The sequence below is a fragment of the Hyperolius riggenbachi genome, chromosome 9 (genome assembly GCF_040937935.1).
Source record: "Hyperolius riggenbachi isolate aHypRig1 chromosome 9, aHypRig1.pri, whole genome shotgun sequence".
NCBI lineage: Eukaryota > Metazoa > Chordata > Amphibia > Anura > Hyperoliidae > Hyperolius > Hyperolius riggenbachi.
The window spans coordinates 259,421,133-259,443,591 of NC_090654.1; the positions used below are offsets into that span (position 1 = coordinate 259,421,133).

A 22,459-nucleotide genomic window follows, 5' to 3' on the forward strand; every position below is an offset into this window, starting at 1 on the left:
GGGGCTTTATTAATACAATAAATAAGCAAGCTGAATGTTAGCGCCCTGCACCCACCTCACCTACGTGAGGACCTATCTACTGCACGCTGTCACGTGTGTCTGGTTGGCAAAGCCACCAGTGTGTCCTATTTGGACTTTGCACACAATTGAGAAGGTGTTTGACTGAGGACTTTGATTTAACGCACAATTCCTCTGCAGTGCCAGATCTTCGGTTCTTCATGAAATATTAACCACTCTGAGACCACCTCACCCAGAATTGCACCCGCAGAGTGGCTCTCCTGGGACCGCCTAACCCAGGATTGCGTCATCTCGTAGCAGGTTGGTACAAATAGAAAAATACATTCATTTACATGTAGAGCGCAGATAGATATTAGAGATAGATATACATTTTTTTTCTCCTTACGTTTAAAGATTTCAAAGGTTGGAAAATGACAGATGTATTTTAGAAGGAGATTCCACAGGAGGGGTGAAGCACGTGAGAAGACTTGAAGAAGTGAATGTGAGGAGGGGATTCTAGTGGAGGGCAGAAGAAGCACATGTGCAAATTTGATATTGTGATTGGGTTGGTATCTGAAAACGAGTGAGGAGATGTACGGGGGATAGAGATTGGGGAGAGCTTTGTAGGTTGGGGGTTTGAAATGGATAGTCTGGTTAATTGGCAGCAATTGGTTGATTAACAGCTCCGAAATAAAATAGAAGCATTTACTTACCGAAAACTCAGACGACATTTTGTTCTAGGAAAAAAAAAGAAAAAAAAAAAAAAAAAAAAGGATTCAATGCAAGTTGAGTTACCCCAAAGACAATAATTTCTGATCAATACATTTATTACTTTGTATGTGTTTCTGTGAAAAAAATAAATAAAAACCCCACACAGCAACAATCCATAAAGTTGCTAATACTGTGAGAAAAACAACCAGCAGAGAGGGGGTGACAAACTGCAGAGTTGCACTGTTTTATGTGATACAGGCCATCCCTCTGCCAGTATGAATCACACACCTAACAGACACACACTCATTCAGACCCCAAGTATGAAAATAGAGAAGGGCGGGTCTTAATAATTAACCAACCACATAGCTAACCCCCCCAGGTTTTTGCAGCTCAGTGCAGGCAGGCATTTGAATAGGAAGTGTGGGCCACAGTGTGTCCTACTTGCAGAAGGGATTGTTTTGCATTACAAATTTTGCAGTGACTCATCTGAGGATTGCTGTTCTGCCTGAGGGGAAGGAGAGGCAATGCAGCTCCCACAGAGACTTCTTACTCAATAGAGGTCAGGATGTATCTGATAGAAGTTACACCCATACAATGTAATCATGTATAAAGACTACCAGTCATGCCCCTTCCTGTAGTGTATTCGTCTAAGTGACATGGTCTGCAAAGCTTTGTGCAGGGAATACACGGTTCGTTTCTGCCGAGCATTTCTCTCGATTGTTTTGCTTATCTTTTTCCATTCACTTCTATCAGAAATCGAGCGGCGAAACAATCGAAAGGGAGAGCGGACATGTCGGAAATTATCGAACCATCATTTAAGAAACGAACCGTGTATTCCCAGCATTACAGAGTTCACTGAATCTCATGTCACTGTCCTTCAGAGGACCTCGCAACTTATCCTTTTTGTCCCTACCACTGGTCTAAAGACATGTATGCTAGATAAACTTGGCTGAAGTAAGGGCCGGTTTAAAAGACCACTCCAGCGAAAAAAAAGTAAGCAGTTAAACTCTGGCACAACCGACAAGTTTTGGACTTGTCCATCTACTCATGTGGGATTCTCAGTGTTTTCTTAATTTTCAAAAGCAGTTCCTGAATGGTGGTTTTACTGCCAAAATAGTAAGTTACCAGCCAGCCTCCCTACTCACTTGCATACTATTTTGTCACTTAAACTTAGCAACCGCCGCTCAGGATATACTTTTGAAAACAAAGGAAAACCCCCATGAGGAGATGGACTAGTCCAAACCGGTTCTGCCAGATTTTAACTGCTTAATTGTTGCGCTGGAGTGGTTCTGCAGCACTGGGGCACCAGGGAAAGGTAACTTGGGAGACTTGTAACACCCCCCCCCCCCCCCCAGGGCCCCCGAATTGGCCACCGCCCCCTCCCCCACCAAGTGGTTGCCCCTGGACAATTTGTGGCATCATTGCGCTCCATCTCCTGCCTCGCTCTTCTACATGCGGCATTTGCTATGCGTAAATAACCTGCGGCGGGTCATGGAGAAGAGGCAGGCAGTGGGGAAGAAGACAGAGCGTGGGCGGAGCAGTGCACCAGGACAGGCGAGTGATTACAATGCGGTCACAAATCAGGCAGGGGCCCCGTGGGGCCGGCGCAAGGCGGGGCAACAGCGGCCCTTGGACCATGGAAGAAAAAAAAAACAACAAACTTCTGTTTTGCTCACCTGGGTCTTCCAGCCCCGAGCAGCAGCCTCAGTCCCTCCTCTGTGTCCCTGCAATGATGGCGACCTGCCGGCGGGGTTGGCTCTTCTGCACAGGGAGGACCAGGGCTGTGGTGAGACACTGAGACAGCTGCTCGGGGCTGGAAGAAGCCCCAGGTGAGTAAAAAAGGTTTTTTTAATTTTCAAATCAAGTCCTTCAATAGCAGCGCTGGCCGTGGCAGTCAAAAGACCACCACCAAGTCAGTGCAGGTATTGAAATTGGGTGATAAGACTCCTGTATCAATGCAGCCAATTGCTTATGCTCTGCCATGTTTCAGCTGGCAGTTCTGTTTTTATAAAATATTCTAGCAGACCGAGTGCTAAAAATATATATATATATATATATATATCTATATCTAATACCATTGTAGGAATACACAGATGTTCTTTGAAATGTTCCAACCTTTCTGTATTTTCATTGGAGACTAAGGGCAGGAGGAGTAATTGGTCATGTGTCAGACAGTGTCATGTGACTAGTCTATCCAGCAAGTGAGCTGACCATGCTGCTTAGTTAGTAGTGATGGGAATTCCGGCTCTTCTGAATCGGCTCCCATTAAAGAGCCGGCTCTTACGGCTCTGAATCAGCTCTTCATTAAATATCACTAGACACCACTCAGAAGCTGAGTAAAAGCCCCGCCCCCATGACAACTCCAGACTGTTTTTCTGACTGGTGCAATCCCTCCTGCTACTGCTCTGCCCCAGTGGCGTACCTAGGGCATTTGACACCCCCCCCCCCCCCACTCACGGTACACCGAAGCGCGCCGCGGTGAAAAAATGGGTGTGGCTATGACCGGATGGGGCGGAGCTAATTTAAAAGTGCACCCAAGTTTTAGTCAACCTTTCTCCAGAAAATTCACATCATTGCGCAGCTTTTCTCCAGAAAATACACAAAATGTCAGAAGCTTTCAACATAAAATACACGTAATGCGAGAACATTTCACCAGACATTACACGTTATGTGAGCAGATTTCACAAGAAAATACATTCAATCATGTCGGCAGATTTGACCAGAAAAAAAAAAAAATCATTCAATCTTGCGGCACATTTGACCAGAACATACACAATGTCAGCACCAGATTTCACCACAAAATACACAATGACGGTAGCAGATTTGAGTGTTGGCAAGCTGATAGCCTGGTGGGTAGGTGGTGAAGGGTGAGCAGCCTGATTGCCTAGTGGGTAGGTGGGCAGCCTGCTGGGTAGCAGTGGTGGGTAGGGGGCAGCAGTGGTGGATAGGTGGGCAGCCTGCTGGGTAGCCTGGTGGGTAGGTGGGCAGCAGTGGTGGGTAGGTGGGCAGCAGTGGTGGGTAGGTGGGCAGCAGTGGTGGGTAGGTGGGCAGCAGTGGTGGGTAGGTGGGCAGCAGTGGTGGGTAGCCTGGTGGGTAGGTGGGCAGCAGTGGTGGGTAGGTGGGCAGCAGTGGTGGGTAGGTGGGCAGCAGTGGTGGGTAGGTGGGCAGCAGTGGTGGGTAGGTGGGCAGCAGTGGTGGGTAGCCTGGTGGGTAGGTGGGCAGCCTGCTGGGTAGGTGGGCAGCAGTGGTGCATAGGTGGGTAGCAGTGGTGGGTAGCCTGGTGGGTAGGTGGGCAGCCTGCTGGGTAGCAGCGGTGGGTAGGTGGGCAGCAGCGGTGGGTAGGTGGGCCGGTGCACCTGTAAAAGAAAAAAAAAAATTCACTTACCTGCAGATGAAACCTCTCTTCCGAATCCCAGGCAGCCTCTCTCTCCGCAGCTCCTCTTGAATGTCCCGCGCCGTCTCCTGCTGCGTCATCAGTGCAGGGCTACGGGAAGATGGCCGCCGAAGCCCGCACTGGAGACAAAAATAGACGGCAAGATGGCGTCGGCGGCCATCTTGCCGTCTATTTTTGTCTCCAGTGTGGGCGTCGGCGGCCATCTTCCCGTAGCCCTGCTCGGGTAAACTGAGGGTCAGTGTCCGTTGCCGGCGCCCGTGGAGGGGAAGCGCCGAAGGAGGGGACCCAGGTGAGGGAGATGTGGGGGGGTATTTCCCCCCTCCCCGCCGACGCTGCCACCCCTCCTTCAGCGCTGCTTCCCCTCCTGTGTCATCAAGGCTTCTGGGGAGGCCTTGACACCCCCCCTGGAGCGGAGCGCTCCTGGCCGCCCCATGGTAGGGACGCCACTGCTCTGCCCCATACACTCCTACAAGCTGCAAGAGGAGGAGTACATCTCCCAGCATGCCTCAGCGCCCTTTATTACACAGCAGATCAGAGCGGTGTTATTACAGACCTAAGAAGGGCTGTGTGGGGCGGCTGAGGCATCGGCTCTTTCAAAACTTAGAACCGGCTCTTGTCGTTCGCAGCAAAGAGCCGGCTCGTTCGTGAACGACTCATCACTACAGCTTAGTATGAGAGTTGTCACGCTGTGGTAAAGATTGCTGCAGAATGTATGCATTTCACCAAAGCAGAACGGTGTTCTGTCATATGCTTTATGTGGGCAGAAGGTGTGGCGGGAGCACATTCACCCTCACAGGTCTGCTCAGCATAGCCATAGGATGAAGGAGAAAATGTAAGGGGCCGGATAGCATATAGAAGCAGGGCCGGCCCGCTCATGAGGCGGGGTGAAACTTTTGCCTCAGGCGGCAAATTTCTAGGGGCGGCATCCGCCCGTCGGTGGGTGCGGGGAGCCGGCCGCCCAGCTGGAGGGGTAGCGGGCAGGATGGGGGTATTGGGCCTAGCGGCGGGGGGGGGGGGGGGGGGGTCAGACCCTCCCCTTCCTCGCCTGGGTCCCCCGTTCTCCGCTCCCCTCCAGCCTTAAATACATCAGAAGCGCAACTCGTAAGAGGCAGCGGGCGGGGAGGACTCACCTCTTCCTCGATCCAGCGTGCGCTCCACTGACGTCACTTCCTGCAACGCCGCCCACTGTATTGTAAATGGACGGCGCTGCAGGAAGGGACGTCAGTGGAGCGCACGCTGGATCGAGCGAGGAAGAGGTGGGGGGGGGGGGGGGGGGCGGCAGCAATAATCTTTTCAGAATTTGCCTCAGGCGGCAAAAAGTCTAGGGCCGGCCCTGTATAGAAGGCACCATTATGGGTCTGTGGCAGCCTCTGAGGCAAATTCATTTCCCCCTCTAGGTTAGGGTGCAGCTATTACTTTAAGTTCGTAACAATTAGGGCTCATTTACACTAGAGGCATTTTGGACCTTTTTTCAAGTGCAGGAGATTTTTAAAATTGCCCCCAAAACGCTTCTGCAATGTATCTCTGAGAAGGTTCATATCAGCGCGGTTTGTGCGTTCAGCAAAGCAGTGCCTGGACCATTTTTGGGGGCGATTTTGCTATAATGGAAGGTAAAATGCAAAAAAAAACCCCCCCAAAAAAACCAAAATTATATATCACTGGACACGCAGCGGTTTTGGCGCGATCGCGATTGGGGTGCTATGCATGCTAATCGCGATCGCTAAACACTGATCGCCGGCAACCCGCTGCATGTAACGCATTTGCGCTTATCAATAAGGGCCCGTTTTCACTAGGGCGAATCCGCATGTATTGTCCGCATAACCAATACAAGAGGATGGCCCTGTTTCCACTTGTCAGTTTTCTTCAGCGTTTTCCTGTGCGGGATTTTTCTGCACGGCAGAGCCCACAGAATTCCCCTGCGTGTGGAATGCAGGCGAATCGCAGGCAATGTAGTTAATAGGGAAATCACGTTTTTTCGCATTGAAATTAATGTAATTTGACAGGCAGGGACATGGTTAAAATTGCATATACCCTGCCTATGCGAAACCGTGGCAAAAACGCATGCGGAATCGCATCCGATTCGTCAGCGGTGATATGCAGCGATTCCGCACCGCAATAGTGGAAACAAACCCTAACCGCAAACTCGGCAGTGAGAACACTGCCATGTGTTACATGCTGCAGTGGTTTTTAAAAACCGCTAGTGGTTTGCCTTGAGCGGGAATTGCCCGATTCCTGCTAGAGTGTGAATGGGCCCTCAGGCAGGGTTCACATATGAACGGTTTTGCATACTTTTTGCATTCTGTCAGTAGATAATGGAAGTCAATGATAATTTGCATTAAATGCATGGATCAAGAGGCAATGCAATTCTATGTCAATGGGGCCTTTCACACTGGTAGTTTTGCTGTGCGATGGGTCGCAATGGAACATTGCAGTGCATTACCGGGGCAACACGTGTGGTGCCAGCGTAGATTCTATGGACTGTATGACGTGTTGTGAGCCTATATTTCAAGGTGCGCATTGCAACAAATACTGTGTAGTGCAAAAGGAGCCTTAGGCTACTTACACAGTGGGACGTTGCATTTTGATGCAACGTTAAAGTCGCAACGCAAACTAAACGCAACGTCTCAAAAATGTCACAACGCAACTATCCCGTTATTGTCGCATACAGGCAATGAAAAGTATGCTTCGAGGTCATTACTGAGCATGTGCAACAGTCCAATGCAGTTAATGTGTATAACGCACAGCATACAGCACTTTCTAATAACACCTCACGTTACACACAAACACAACGTGTGCACTGTGAATGTTGCACAGACTTAGTATTGCTGTGCGTTAGTCCACGTTAACATTTTCTAACGTGAGACTTTAACGTCGCACTGTGAAAGAGGCCTAACATTCATTATAATGTCACTTCACATGCATCATTTCGATTTCATGTTTGTCGCATATCTACAGTAATGTACAGTCTTTCAACTGTATTGCCCCTTAACCTGTATTTCTTATACTAATGTTCCATACATTTTAAAGCACATTGTAGTGATTATTTTTTTCCCATATACAATATGCAATGTAAATGCAGAAAAATTGCAGTGGTTGTACAAAAAAAAAAAAAAAAAAAAAAATTTAGATACACGTTTCTCATTTAGAGTAACTACAGTGCAAATGGACCCTTAACCTCCCTGGTGGTATGATTTTTTTTTTTTTTTTTTTTTTAGCATGCAGCTAGCCTAGCGCTAGCTACATGCTTCCCGCTCCCTGCGGCGTCCCCCGTACCGTCCGATCACCGCCGGCAATCATGCCCATCCGGAAATCCTGTTCTGAATGGGATTTCCTTGAGGGCTTCCCCCGTCGCCATGGCGACGAACGGAGTGACGTTATAGACGACACAGGGAGTCCCGATCCACCCCATAGCGTAGCCTGGCAGCGATTGGCCAGGCTGCGCAAGGAGTATGCGGGGGAGGGAGGGCCTGTATCGCAGCGGATATCGGACCAAACACGTAGCTAGCAAAGTGCTAGTTGCGTGCTTGGGGGAGGGGGGGGGGGGGGGGAGGGGGAAGCAAATCGGCCCAGCAGGGGCTAAGAAATCATCTGCGGCAGCTTACCCAGTGTCCAGAGCGGGGTTACCGCTAAGGAGGTTAAAGTGCACCTACTCCTAAAAATGGCCCCAAGGTTCTCTTTTATAAAACGACAATAGTTCATGTATTTTATTTGGCCCTGTCCTCAGAAGTTGTATTCTGCCAGGAAAACTTTTATGGCTCTAATTTGCTTATCAGTAGTGTTTACAATATTCCTGACAAGGTTCTGTCAAGACAAGCTGTTACTACCATGCCTAGAAATTAACTTCCAGGCAGCCTGGTTAATATGTTTTGCAGTGTACATACACATCTTTGTCTTATGTCACGTCGCCTCAGGTACACTTAAAGCCCCGTACACATGCTTAAGCACACTCAATGTCACCCGACATAAGTCGAGACCAGAGCCTTTGGGCAACACTTCAGGGCTGAGGCTGTGCAGATGCATTGCTGGCTTGCAGAGGGTGTGGGAGTGACCTCATGAGGAAGGCAGGGAGAACAGTACTCTTGGCCATCCCTTGGCGAAAGCGATTTTCTACATTCTCAGAGGCGGTAGCCATCGCCCACCTCGGCCTACTTACATCTAGCGCGTATCTAAATATCCCATACTGGATCCAGCCTTGTGCAGAAGTCACTTTACAGGAGAAGGGAGCGTCAGCCCAGCCTCATTTCAGTTGCGCAATTTCTAATTGATGTGTAATTTTTGCCAATGCCTAAGGTAATGTTCTCTCAATGCACGTCCCTCGGTGGGTGGAGGACCAAGCTATGGCTGAGATAAAAAAAAAAAAAAAAAAAAAAAAGTAAACTATACAGCAATTATCCAACACGCGTGTGTCAAGGCTACATGTTCAGTGGAAAAGCTGCAATTAAAATAAAAAGCAAGTTATGATACGCATCTTTTTTTGTAGGAAAGGGGGGGGGGGGGGGGGGGGGTTATTTGGGGAAGGGTTGATTTGATAGTTTTGATCAAATCTGTTGATCTATGAGACATTTGAGTAAAGCCCCATCTACACCATACCATCTAGATTCGATTAAATTTGCCATTGCAAAACAATGGCAAATTGAATCCCGATTGGACATGTTGGATTGAATCAAATCAATAAAATCGGACAAAAAATAAATACAAAACAATTGTATGGTGTATATGGGGCTTAAAGGCCCTTTCACACAGGCAGCTGACAAGTGGTGAAGTCACCGCCTGCTGCTCTCCTGCATCAGCCTGGCGCTTGTTAGCACTTGGTACAGGCGCTGTACAGGTGGCCCGACCACAGAGCAAGATCTGAGTGCGGCTGCAGCCACGCCCAAACTATACATGTCACGTTCCTTAGCCACCCACAAGTCAACACTTGAAACGCGTGGTGTTACAACTGCTGAAATTCGGCTGCATTGAAATTGCACTGGCGGGCGGCAGGCAAGAGGCCGAACTGCTAAGCAAGCGCACAGTTCAGCCGCACGTGTGAAAGGGGCCTGAGGGCCCTTTTCCACAAATAGTTGAGCCACCTGCGGAAAAGGGGCCTTACAGATGAAGACATGGGCAAAAGTGTTTTCATTACTTTGTGTGTACTTTTCTTCTCTTCCTGTTTGCCTTCTTTCTCTCTTTTTACACTTTCTCTGTTCCATGCCTTGTTTTAGATTGTTTGTTCTTTTGTATCATGCTAGGACTCGTTCACACTAGGGGCGTTTTCAGCCTTTTCTCAAGCGCAGGTGATTTTCGCCCACAAAACGCTTGTGCAATCAATTTCTGGGAGAAGGTTCATATCAGTGCAGCTCGAGCGATGTGCGTTCAGCAAAAGCGGTGCCTGTACCATATTTGGGGCATTTTTACTATAATGGAAGGTATAGGAAGAGTGCTAAACTCTCACAAATCCACTTATTTATGTGGCGATTGCGTTTTTGAGAATGCGTCAGGGAGCGAATTACAAAACCACTCTGGAAAAGCATTTTTACCAGAAACGCAGCGGAGAAAAGCGCACAAAAATGCAAAATGCTTGCATTTGTAATTTTAGGTGTGAATGAGGCCTAAAAGAATGTCATCCCCCTGCATGCAGGGTTGTGGAGGCGACTCCCGACTCCTCAGTTTATGAAACCACCGACTCAGACTCCAGGTACCCAAAATTGCTCTGACTCAGACTCCTCAAGTCTAATTTTTAGGTGTGTGGATTTGGTTCAAAAAAAATAAATAAATAAAAAATAAATAAATAAATAAATAAAAAATCCTCCAACCGACTCAGTTTATTGAAACCACCAACTCAGACTCCAGGGGCCATATGCAATTCACAGTTTTCTGTTTGCTACTGTACTACATATGGGATGGGAGGCTGCAAATGGGGACGTGAGGTTGTAGCTAAGGGAGCAACACATGGAAGAGGGGAACTGCACATGAGAGGGTCTGCTGTATATGGATGTAAAATGGAATGGAAAGGGGGGGGGGGGGGCAGCACATCAATAGGGAGCCACAAGATAGTCGGTGTGGAGGGGAAAAAAAAAAAAAAAAAAAAAAAAGTAGAAAGTCAGAGATTAGCCTTATAGTTTTGGATTACGGGGGACCTGAAATCTTGCACAGGGCAAGAGGAAAATAGATAGAAATACACCCTGTATGTATTTAGAGAGTTTAGCCTGTCTAATTACCCCTCATCTGTGACTAATCACAAGTTGTAATTTAATCTCTCAGCTGGCTGCCTCAACAGAGCAGCGCATTTGTAAACACAGGATATTAACCCCATGTCTGCTTCCATTAAAGCAGGAAGTAGACACACTAGATTTATAACAGCCGTTTTTCCTTCAAAAGTTATGTTGCATATTGTTTAGAGTAGAGAGGAAGTTCTGAGTTCAGGTCCGCTTTAAGACAGGATTTGACAAACGTATATGAAATCAGACACATACGGGTATGTCAGCAACATGAACTTTTTGATACTGTCTGCAAAGTGTTATGCGAGCCCCAAATATGATAAAACACAAATTCCTTTTACAGTAACACACTTGAGTGTAGCACCAAGCCAGAGATGTGCATGCCAAGAAGCAGAAGTGACTGACATTGTTGAATCAAGGCCAAACCATCTCCCCCAGAGCGACATTCACTACATAACTGCCTGAGGAAAGACACGCCTCAGAATAGTCCTGCGGATCCAAGCTAATCACACTATTTATATAGCTGCTGGTGCAATACAGTCAAAGTACAACAACACTACCTACCTTTGTTTCCCAGAAAACAAGACCGCGTCGTATATTAATTTTTGTTCCAAAAGATGTGCTAGGGCTTATTTTCAGGGGTTGTCTTATATTTCTATCAGGAAGTGTCGCTCAGCAGAACATTTCCTGTTCCTTTGTACTGTGGTGTTCCTGTGCTGCCTCTTCCTCTCCTGCAATGGAAGGTAGGCTACTGTACTGATCAGCCACCTGCCCTGCTGTGTGCTGGGATGACAGGACTGGTGCCCGATCAGCACTGCACCACTGTGTCCCCGCTGCTGGCAGCTTCTCCCTCCTGTACGGAGGCTTTTACTGTATTGGAGCAGATTGTCTTGTGGTCGGGACCATTGTACCATTATTGGGCCAAATCACTGCACTCAATAAGTAGCTACAAGTGCAGTGATTGGCCCAATAACTGAGCCATGGTCCCCCTGCAAGATCATTGGCTCCAATAACACGAGTTGTCTGAAGCTGCGCTGAGGAAACAGGCATGGAGCTGGAGGACATCAGAGGACATGGGGACAGCGCGGAAAAGAGGATGGAAACGGGGACAGTGGAAGACACCAGGAGGACAGGAGAGACAGCAGTAATAACACAAGTTGCCATACCTTTTCCCTACAGTAACTGCCGCTAGGGATTACTTGTGGGGTACGGCTTATATTTAGAGCATGCTCAAAATTTTACCTCAAGTACACAGCCTAATAACTTTTGGCAAAAAATAAATAAATAAATTTACACATACCTTTTTTTAATCTAGCTATCTCTAATCTTTTTTATTATCTAATCTACTGCTGTCCTATGCAAGTGAATGGGAGTAAAAATTCCAAACTTCAGCGCTGCATAGTTTCTTAATTTAGGAATCCATCACCAACACCACTCACAGTGCAAGCTTACCAGCTTCTAATAAGACCCAGATTACAAGGTCTGCACGTTCAATATTCCCCACGATCAAAGGCTTCCTTGTTGCCACTTTTCAGATATCATTCCTCAGATGGTATTCCCAGTATAAGAAAATATAATATAGACAAGATCTAAGTGCACTCTGTTTTAGTTTAAAAGCCGGCACTTTAATAATAAAATACAAAGTATACAAATACTCACATAAGGGCCCTTATTACAGGGACCCTCAGTTGATAAAGCATATAAAATAAATTCAGCAGGATGCCACTCTCCCATCTGCCAACCGTTTCGCCCGACCCAGGTTTCGCTACCGCGTCCTCAGGGGCTTCTAAACGGAATGGCATAACGAGTGACTTTTAAGTAGTAGCTGAAAACAATCACGTACGCCGCTAGCGTGTCAGATCGCGAGTTCCTACATCCGTAACGTCACTTCCGTCTACGTCACATCCGGGATTCCACCGAATGGAACGCACGGAAGGTAATGTATGTTAACGTCCAAACACATTAACCACAACATCATTTGGAGCGCACGGAAGGTGAGTAATGAAACACCTTCATCATCTGGAGCCTAAAAAAAAAAAAACTTTAAAGGCACAACCAGATGGCTTTTTAATCCAAAGTTGCGCAGATGTTAAAGCGGCACCCTGCCCAACATCAAAACAATACACAAAATATATAATAAAAACAAATTTAAACAATGGTCAATCATTACATTCACTAACTTCTATATCTTAACATGAATGTAATGATTGACCATTGTTTAAATTTGTTTTTATTATATATTTTGTGTATTGTTTTGATGTTGGGCAGGGTGCCGCTTTAACATCTGCGCAACTTTGGATTAAAAAGCCATCTGGTTGTGCCTTTAAAGTTTTTAGGCTCCAGATGAGGAAGGCGTTTCATTACTCACCTTCCGTGCGCTCCAAATGATGTTTTGTTAATGTGTTTGGACGTTAACATACATTACCTTCCGTGCGTTCCATTCGGTGGAATCCCGGATGTGACGTTACGGATGTAGGAACTCGCGATCTGACGCGCTAGCGGCGTACGTGATTGTTTTCAGCTACTACTTAAAAGTCACTCGTTATGCCATTCCGTTTAGAAGCCCCTGAGGACGCGGTAGCGAAACCTGGGTCGGGCGAAACGGTTGGCAGATGGGAGAGTGGCATCCTGCTGAATTTATTTTATATGCTTTATCAACTGAGGGTCCCTGTAATAAGGGCCCTTATGTGAGTATTTGTATACTTTGTATTTTATTATTAAAGTGCCGGCTTTTAAACTAAAACAGAGTGCACTTAGATCTTGTCTATATTATATTTTCTTATACTGGGAATACCATCTGAGGAATGATATCTGAAAAGTGGCAACAAGGAAGCCTTTGATCGTGGGGAATATTGAACGTGCAGACCTTGTAATCTGGGTCTTATTAGAAGCTGGTAAGCTTGCACTGTGAGTGGTGTTGGTGATGGATTCCTAAATTAAGAGACTATGCAGCGCTGAAGTTTGGAATTTATGCTTGTGTGGAGTCTCTGAGGACTTTTTAATTCTGGGCAGCTCATGGAACTCTTATAGCTCTTTGGGCGGAAAATAGTGCTTACAAGTGAATGGGAGTGTTTAGTATAAGAAAGCCTGTCAGTAGATCCCAGTTTGTCTCAAGAGCACCATGCAGCTTCTAGAAGGCGTTTGGAAGCCAGCACAAGCCAATGAAAGCCCAGCCTTGCCCTATACTTCCAGCAAAAGCCACCAAAAGAAGAGGATCCACTCACCTCCCTGCCTCCCCCCCCCCCCCCCCTCCTCATTTAGCCATTGCTCCTTTGTTTTATTTGTGCTGGTGGTGGAGCAACATTCAAGCCAAACCCCTCAGTAGTTTATCTTACTGAGCAAATAGAGATGGTCTGCGAGATGCATTTTTCATGCGAGGGTATATAGGCTATGCAAATATATGTAGCTTGGAACCAAATGCAGTAGCTGATGCCAAGGCTCTAAGAAGAGGTACTGAGCACACCCCTTTGTGGCAGCAGCCCTCAAGTGCTCAGAGCCTGACAGGAGAAGAGTGCCATGTTCCTTCCTCCCCCCACTCTGAGGCCAATGAAAAACAATTTTATTTGCACAAAATATTGGTTAAGCTATTGTAGCCTACATTCTGCAATACAGCACTATATGACAGACAACTCTGGATTGAAGCAAGTCCCACAGCATAATATCTGCATACATAATAAACACTTTACCTGCCTTAACTCATCCCCTGCCAACCACCAGACATCAAGTCCTGGCTTGTGCCGTCTGCCTGAGAAACTCCGTCCCAAACCCAGGGCTGAAATAGTAAATGCTATGTGAGGCCTTGTTAGCATAAAATCGCTGAGGGGAAAGGAAAAAAAAAAAAAAAAAAAAAAAAAAAAAAAAAAAAAAAAAAAAAATGTTTGACACTCTCCCTTGTGAGTGGCAGATGCCTGTTTCAGGACAGTCCTGGTGCCCCACGCTACTATTACAATAGACCTCAGATCAGCGTCAACCTGCAGTGTTGCACTGAAGGGAGGAGAGCGCCTCCCGTAGTGGCACATTACAGGAAGTACTTAAGGTGATCTAGCCCACCATACGCTATATTTAAAATATTATCCCGGGTTCAGGGGTACTTTAAAGGGTTCCTGAAATTGGAGCGAGATCTTTCCAGCCTGCACGATCAGTAATGTTTGACTGGAAGATGATCAAAATTACAATTGGGCAGCCACATTGCAGTATCAATCTCTGGCAGATTTGGGAGTCAATGGGAGGTATCGACAATGTATGATCTCCACTCTTAACCATTAATTCTGTTTTTTCACCAGTATTGTAGAAGTGGCCAACTTACATTCACTGCTCACCACCATTCGCTAAAGCAGTGACTGACCGCAATAATTGTCTCAAAGAGCCCCCCTCCTCCTTTACCCATTAACCACTTAAGCTCAGTCGTTTTCACTTTATGCATCCAAGCAATGTTCACCTCCCATTCAGTCGCCTATAGCTTTATCACTACTTATCACAATGAACTGATCTATATCTTGTTTTTTTCCGCCACCAATTAGGCTTTCTTTGGGGGGTACATTTTGCTAAGAGCTACCTTACTGTAAATGCATTTTAACAGTAAGAAAAAAAAAACGGAAAAAATTCATTTCTCAGTTTTCAGCCATTATAGTTTTAAAATACATGCCTCCATAATTAAAACCCACGTATTGTAATTGCCCATTTGTCACGGTTATTTCACCGTTTAAATTATGTCCCTGTCACAATGTATGGCAACAATATTTTATTTGGAAATAAAAAAAATGTTTTTAAAAACATTTTATGTGGGTATTTTTGGGAGGGTGGGAAGTAAATAGTGTTTAGGAAAATTTGTGTAGTGTAATTTTTTTTTTTTTTTACTTTTAGATGTACTTTTTGGCCACAAGATGGCATTCTTGAGTTTACATGACGTCACTCTTAAGCCTACAATGTACGCTTAGAGGGACATAGAGTCAGAAAAAGTGTAGCTTCCGAGAGAAGCTGACGCTTTTTCTGCGGGGGAGAGGAATCAGTGATCGGGCACCATAGCCCGATACATTGATTCCTGGGCTAACGAATCCACAGCTGGGAGTGCGCGATCAGCCGCGGGAGCACGCATGTCCTCCTTGATGTTTTTATAAGTCAAGGAGGACAAAGTGGTTAAGGCATCAGGCTGATCTCCACTTTATAAATATAGAGTTTGACACTAAATTACCAAAATTCAGGAGGTGAGGAAACAGAATTTAAAAAAAAAAAAAAAAAAAAAAAAAAAAGTTTTGTGATTATTCAGGTTGGAGTGAGCATTTCAGGTGTCCCACAATGCATCACTGCTGAATATGCAAATCATCTCTGTTGTCCCCGATAACTGCACACCTCCAGAACCAGATTAAGGCTAAATGGGGCCCTAAGCAAAGTAACTGATTTGGGCCCCCCACCGGCCCATATTAGAATGCCGGACACACACCAGGGCAGCCGCTCTACTGTGCTGGCCGGGACGTTGTCACTCGGGGCACCCCTGTAAAGAGGGTGCCAGATATCACAGCAGCAGCAGCACTTTCCCCCTGAATCTCCAGCCTGGCAATAACAGAGAGCTCTGGACACCACCAGCCCGGAAGTGTTTGTAGTTTTTGTAGTTACGTGACCGGTGAATGCGGCGCTTGGAACGCATGGTGGCTGGATAGTGTACTGCTTAAAGAGACTCCGTAACAAAAATTGCATCCTGTTTTTTACCATCCTACAAGTTCCAAAAGCTATTGTAATGTGTTCTGGCTTACTGCAGCACGTTCTACTATCACTATCTCTGTAATAAATCAACTTATCTCTCTCTTGTCAGACTTGTCAGCTTGTGTCTGGAAGGCTGCCAAGTTCTTCAGTGTTGTGGTTCTGTGATGCATCTCCCCCCTCCAGGCCCCCCTCTGCACACTGCCTGTGTATTATTTAGATTAGGGCAGCTTCTCTCTTCTCTCTTATCTTTTACAAGCTGGATAAATCCTCCTCTGAGCTGGCTGGGCTTTCACATACTGAGTAATTACATACAGGCAGAGCTGTCTGCACTCTGCAGGAAGAAAGCCTGACACTTCAGTGGAAGATAGCTGCAGGGGGAAAGAAACACACAAATGATCTCTTGAGATTCAAAAGGAAGGGTGTATACAGCCTGCTTGTGTATGAATGTATTTTCTATGTGTGGACATACTGTACATCAACCTACTTCCTGTTTTGGTGGCCATTTTGTTTGTTTATAAACAAACTTTTTAAAACTGTTTTTAACCACTTTTAATGCGGCGAGGAGCGGCGAAATTGTGACAGAGGGTAATAGGAGATGTCCCCTAATGCACTGGTATGTTTACTTTTGTGCGATTTTAACAATACAGATTCTCTTTAAGGGCACTGCCTTTGACATGGGAGACCAGGGTTGGAATCCTGGCTAGGGTCAATACCTATTTAGTAGGGAGTTCAAGGCAGGACTCCCTAACACTACAGGGTGACCTCTTGAGCGTGCCCTTAGTGGCTGCAGCTCTTGAGCGCTTTGAGTCCAACAGGAGAAAAGCACTATATAAATGTTCGGATTATTATAATATTATTATGGTGGGAGGCGACGCGTACGGACCCGATGAAGACGTCACTCAGGTAAGATTGAACCCCTGCCCCCCCCCCCCCCCCCCCCCGCACAGAATTCCTGGGAGATATCCGGATAGCAACCATCCAGATGTCTCCCGGTTCGGATTTGCACATCACTGACTATTACTACTTCCTGTCTGATCTGAGAATCAGGAAGTCCAGAGCAAGCGGCGGCACCGTAGCGGAGACAGATGGGTTTCGCTTCGGATGATGGGACCTCTATCGCTTGTATCCCAGATAGGTGAGTGGGCATTTGTCATCTGCTGCTATCATTCCTGCCCGCTGCAGCTGTGGTTCTCTGTGGGAAGGGAGGGAGGAGCAGGCAGCGGCAGAGCGCACAGTAGCAGGAGAGGGACCCAGGAGGAGAGCCCGGCTCTGAAGACAGTCAGCAGCGGGCGGCGTCCGACAGGATGGCGAGGGCTGGATTATGTGCTGATGGGGCCCCTTTGACTCTGAATGGGGGGGCCCCAAGCGACTGCTGCTGTTGCCTGGTCGGTAATCCGGCCCTGTCCAGAACCACCGGAATGCAATGATGTGTTACAAAGCCATAATAATCCAACATGCATACAGACTGTTTCGGATTGGTTGATTTTCATCAGTGCATGGCATGGACTGATGACATATCAAACAAAAACACAGAACACTTATATCGCGCTTTTCTCCTGGCGGACTCAAAGCGCCAGAGCTGCAGCCACGAAGACGCACTCTATAGGCAGTAGCAGTGTTAGGGAGACTTGCCCAAGGTCTCCTACTGAATAGGTGCTGGCTTACTGAACAGGCAGAGCAGAGATTTGAACCCTGGTCTCCTGTGTCAGAGGCAGAGCCCTTAACCATTACACCATCCAGCCACCACTTAATGAAGCTCTATGGGGTAGGACTTGAAACACCCAGGATACCCAGCAAGCTCATGGTGAACCAGAACTCCTAGGAGTGTGTAAGGGACAAAAAAAAAAAAAAAAAACAAACAAACACAAACAAAAAAAACCACACACCTTACTAAAATGCTTTTTTAAACAGTTTTGCCTTCTTCAAACAAAAGGAATTTGCAATTATTCAGATTGGAGGGAGCAGATTGAGGTGTTCCACAATGCATCAGTGCTGAATATGCAAATTATCCCTTTGTTGTCCCAATAGCTATCAGTGACAACAAAGGGATGATTTACATATTAAGCAGTGATGTGAGATAGGGATGGTCAAGTGGATGCAAATAACTTCGCGTTGATACACATTTCTGCAGCTTGAAAATGAACCAATCAAATCCTGCTGAGGTAAAATTCGACTGGTTCATTTTCAAGCTGCATAAATATTTGCATCAACTCAAAGTTATTTGCATCTACTTGACCATCACTAATGTGAGAAACCTCAAAAATTGCAAATTCAAAAAGTGGATCGCAGCCATAGTGCACAGTGATTGAAATGTAATGTGCTCATTTCCCACTAGTGCACAAATGCCAGCTTGCGCTCAACTGAGTTCAAAGGGGGTCGTAACATTTGCTGAACTGTGCAGCGGAAATGACGGAATTTATCAAGCGCATCTAACGGCAAAAAACGGATTGTGCGTTCCCAGCATAAAATAGACTAGTGCCTGATGCTGAACACATGCAAAAGACCCGAGAAATGCTTTTGTAGTCCATTTACTTCCTACTTTTTCACGCTTGCGCTGTGCACACAAAAGTTAAAATATCTGGTGGTGATCTCATGAACACCTTGTATATTGCTGGGCATACACGGTTCTTTCTGCCGCTCAATGCTCTTATCTTCCGCTCATTGTCTTATCTTTTTCCATCCACTTTTATCAGGAATCAAGCAGAAAAACGATCAAACATATCGGAAATTATATAACCATTTATCTGCCTCAAAAACGAACTGTATTCCCAGCATAATGAACGGCCATCTGCAGACCAAATCTACCAGGCTGGAACTTGAAAGATTGAGAGACATATCTCACATCACTATCTTTGGAGGTCAGTTTTTTTTCCCTTTTATTTTGCCGATCAGTCCTAGATCTTTCATTTTCCAAAAGACTTTTATCTCATGTATTTATACAGCTTTAGCCAACTGGCAGCATGGTGACGCAGTTTGCGCTCACCTTGCAGTGCTGGGTCCCCAAATCAAATCCCAGCCATGGAACTATCTGCAGGGATTTTGTATATTGTCTGTGTGGGTTTCCTCCAGACACTCCAGTTTCTTCCCCCCCCCCCAAAAAAAAAACCCACCACACAACCACACACACGTTAATTGGCTCACCCTAAATTGACCCTAGACTACGAAACACACACCACACAATACAGACATGACTATGGTAGGGACTACATCAGGCATGGGAAAACTTGGCCCTGCAGCTGTTAAGGAACTACAAGTCCCACAATGCATTTGCGAGTCATGACTGTGGCTGTAAAACTCCTGCAATGCATTGTGGGACTTGTAGTTTAACAGCTGGAGGGCCAAGTTTGCTGGTCTAGATTGTGAGCCCCTCGGAGGGACAGTGAAGCAACAAGACAATATACTCTGTATAGCGCTGCGGAAGATGCTGGAACTATATAAATAATAAATCTGGTAAATATCCATTGCAATGTTGATGCGACGTTTGCACATCTAGGGTCCTTTTGCATTGCAATATAATGCAATGATACTCCTATGGGACTTTCACACTGCGCACATAGTGGCCGGTGTTCCAACCCAATAACACACAACATGCAGTCTGTTAACTAGGCAACGCACAGATTTACAGTGGCAGTGAAGCATACTTTTATAGTGCTCTATGCCTCACTATACAGTCACATCAAACATACGTTGCAACTTTTCAGAACTGTTGCATTGCAATACTATCACAACACACACAGGGCAAAAGTAAGAAAACACACTCCACAAAATTACCCCAAACATATACTATAGAACAGGCTGGTCATGTGATGATTAAAGCAAAGTAAACATTGTTACAAGTGCTTCTACAAATAATGGAAACTTGCTGGAAGTACTTACAGATGGATGGATGTAGCCAGAGGCAGCGGAGATCAGGCAGGGAGGAGGATGGAGCAGAGACAGGCAGCACAGCTCTTATGAAAGCTGCTTTTCAGAGAGCAGGAATAGAACACGCCTAGCATTGCCACACCCACAGGAGCTCCCTCTGCAAAAACCGGACCAACAACACAGCCCACTGTCAGCAGTGCCAGCTCGCCCCAAAACCTGAATTCTCACATTCCTCTCGGGGGAGGGGCCAGGGATTTAGGAAATACAGAAACAAAGTTTATCTTCTGTAAAATTACAAATATCTGACAAATGCTAGAAAATTCCATGGGGCTGAAAATGCATCCACTGCTGAGCGTACAAGTATTGACAGTAGAAGTAGATGGCTCAATAGAGCAGAATAATACATAAGGAAACTTAGGCAGGAGCCTGTGGTCTCAAGGTTTTAGATTTGGGGCCCCGTATGGTCCTTTTGGTAAGCTGAAATGTAGAGAGGTCAGAGAAGGTGGCATAGTAGCAAAATGGGGATGCAGAGGTTGCGACCGCAGAGGGGCCAGCGATGTAACCCCCTCCCCCAGAAAGGTTTGGGGTAGAACAGCACTGTACACAAGACCCTGCTGAACACTGAATAGGAACTGTCTGCAAAACTTTGTATGATTCCTTATCAGTGGCAGAGCAGATGCAGTCATTAGAACAATTGTACAGAGAGCAGAAAGTATTTTTTTTCGACCCACCCTTAGTTATCGTTCTCTCAGGACAGGGCTCCCTGCAGCTTCAGGGCCCCCTGCTATTGCATCCCTTGCAGAGTCTATTGTTACGCTCCTGAGAGGGGCCCTTTCTCAACTACAGTATTAGCGTATTATTGGTCCTGGGCTGGTAATCACTTCTATAGACAGGGGCGTAGCTAGGGGGGGTCGGGGTAGGACAAGTGCCCCCGGGCGCCGGGTCCCCAAGGGCACCCAGCTGAGCTGCAGTGGTTTTTTGTTGTTGTTTTTTTGGGGGGAGGGGAGCAGTGCAGAGAAGAGGGAGAGCTGTGAGCAGCGGTAGGGAAGGGGGGCCATCTCTCCCTCCTTCCCTCACCTTAGGGTGCTCTCCCTCCCTCGCTGTCCCCTCCATTAATGTCCGGGTGTCTGGCGCAGCATGCGGAACTCACCTCCATCTCGCTCCAGTGCCGGAAGTTCGGGTGCCGCAGCCGCTGCTCTGGTGTGGACTAGACCAGAGTAACGGCAAATCCATCTGGCGCTGCGACGAGATGGAGGTGAGTTCCGCCTGCTGCGCCAGACACCCGGACATTAATGCTGTCAGATTGAGTGTATTTTGGGGAACTGCTGCCAGGTGAGAGGTATCTACCATATTAAGGGGGCATTCTGCCTATTTATGTGAAATGCTGTCTATTTATGTTCCTCATGACTGCTGAATTTGTCTTGTTGGGGGCCTCATGGTTACTGAATTTGTCTTGTTGGGGGCCTCATGATTGCTGAGTTGGTCATGTTGGGTGCCTCATGTTTGCTCATGATTGCTGAATTTGTCTTGGAACATGCTGGAAGGTACATACTGAGGGAGGGTGGGTGAGCGTGAGCCTGCTAACCTCCATGTACATTTGGCTCCACCTATAACCATGCCCACATTTATTATGTGGCCACGCCCCGTTTTTGGCACGGCACAACCTTCACCTTAGGGGGCGCATTAATAGTCTTTGTCCCCGGGTGCTGAAAAGCCTAGCTACGCCTCTGTCTATAGATGCTTTGAAATAGTAGTTAATCATTAACAAACTGTTCCCCGTCCAATTGCACCTCAGAAAGCCCGTCCACACGCTCAACAAAACTGCCTGAGTGACTGTTGGACGGCAATTCGGTCTGCGTAAGCGTGCAAACGACTTGACGAGCGACTGTCGGATCTTTGTTGGCCTACGGTCGTCTAATATTGTGCTGATGGTCCGTGTGTACAAGTCATTTGAACGACTGTTAAACGACTTGTACTTGTTTTCAATGTGTAGTCCATCGTTCCGCCATTGTGCACAGTATATAAATGAGTTGGTTGTTTATCCTTTCGGATGTGTGGACATACAGGTAGTGCGTAACATCAGGTCTTTCGGTTCGTCGTGTCGTGAGGGTGGTCGTTTGCACATTGTGTGCTTGTTGGAAATGTGTGTGTAGCTTGCTTGACACTGTGTTTGTCCTTGGCAGGTTTTGGTGCACCGTATCAATTGTTATGCAAAGTGCTTGGGCAGGTGGCCCCCTTGACACCCACTAGGCCCCAAGTACCTGCCTAGAATCTAGCATGTACAGATGCTCCCCCCCCCCCCTCATAAAGTCAGATCTCAGCGTGGCCACAGCTGTGCTCAGACTTGACTTGTTGCGTTCCTCCAGCCCTCACCTCCGCAATTCGAGTGTAATTTAATTGCACCGGTAGTAGGGCAGGAGATCGGACAGCAAACAATTGAAAGTAATTGAAATTGATAAGCAGCGTTTCTCTGCCTGAGGAGAACTGCTGCCGATCCGATGCAGTTTCGGGCCACATTTGACCCTAGTGCAAAACGGGCCCTTGCTTGATTTGTCTCATGACTGAGGAACACTACCTGGCCATTCACCACATA

At 46.6% G+C, this 22,459-nt stretch overlaps 1 protein-coding gene across 3 annotated transcripts in view; it reads right to left on the reverse strand.

The window, feature by feature from the left end:
* Nucleotides 1-22,459, reverse strand: part of LGALS3 (galectin 3) — a 517,589-nt gene that overhangs the window by 17,549 nt on the left and 477,581 nt on the right. The window contains exons 1-2 of one of the 3 annotated variants that reach the window (XM_068254412.1): nt 19,879-19,963; nt 711-734 (exon numbers count right to left, since the gene is read on the reverse strand). In XM_068254412.1, coding sequence (XP_068110513.1) covers nt 711-728 — 18 coding nt within the window. In that variant the 5' untranslated portion in view covers nt 729-734; nt 19,879-19,963. Of the gene's footprint in view, nt 1-710; nt 735-8,255; nt 8,415-19,878; nt 19,964-22,459 lie in introns of those variants that run through there. The other 2 variants (XM_068254413.1, XM_068254414.1) reach the window with 2 other exon arrangements.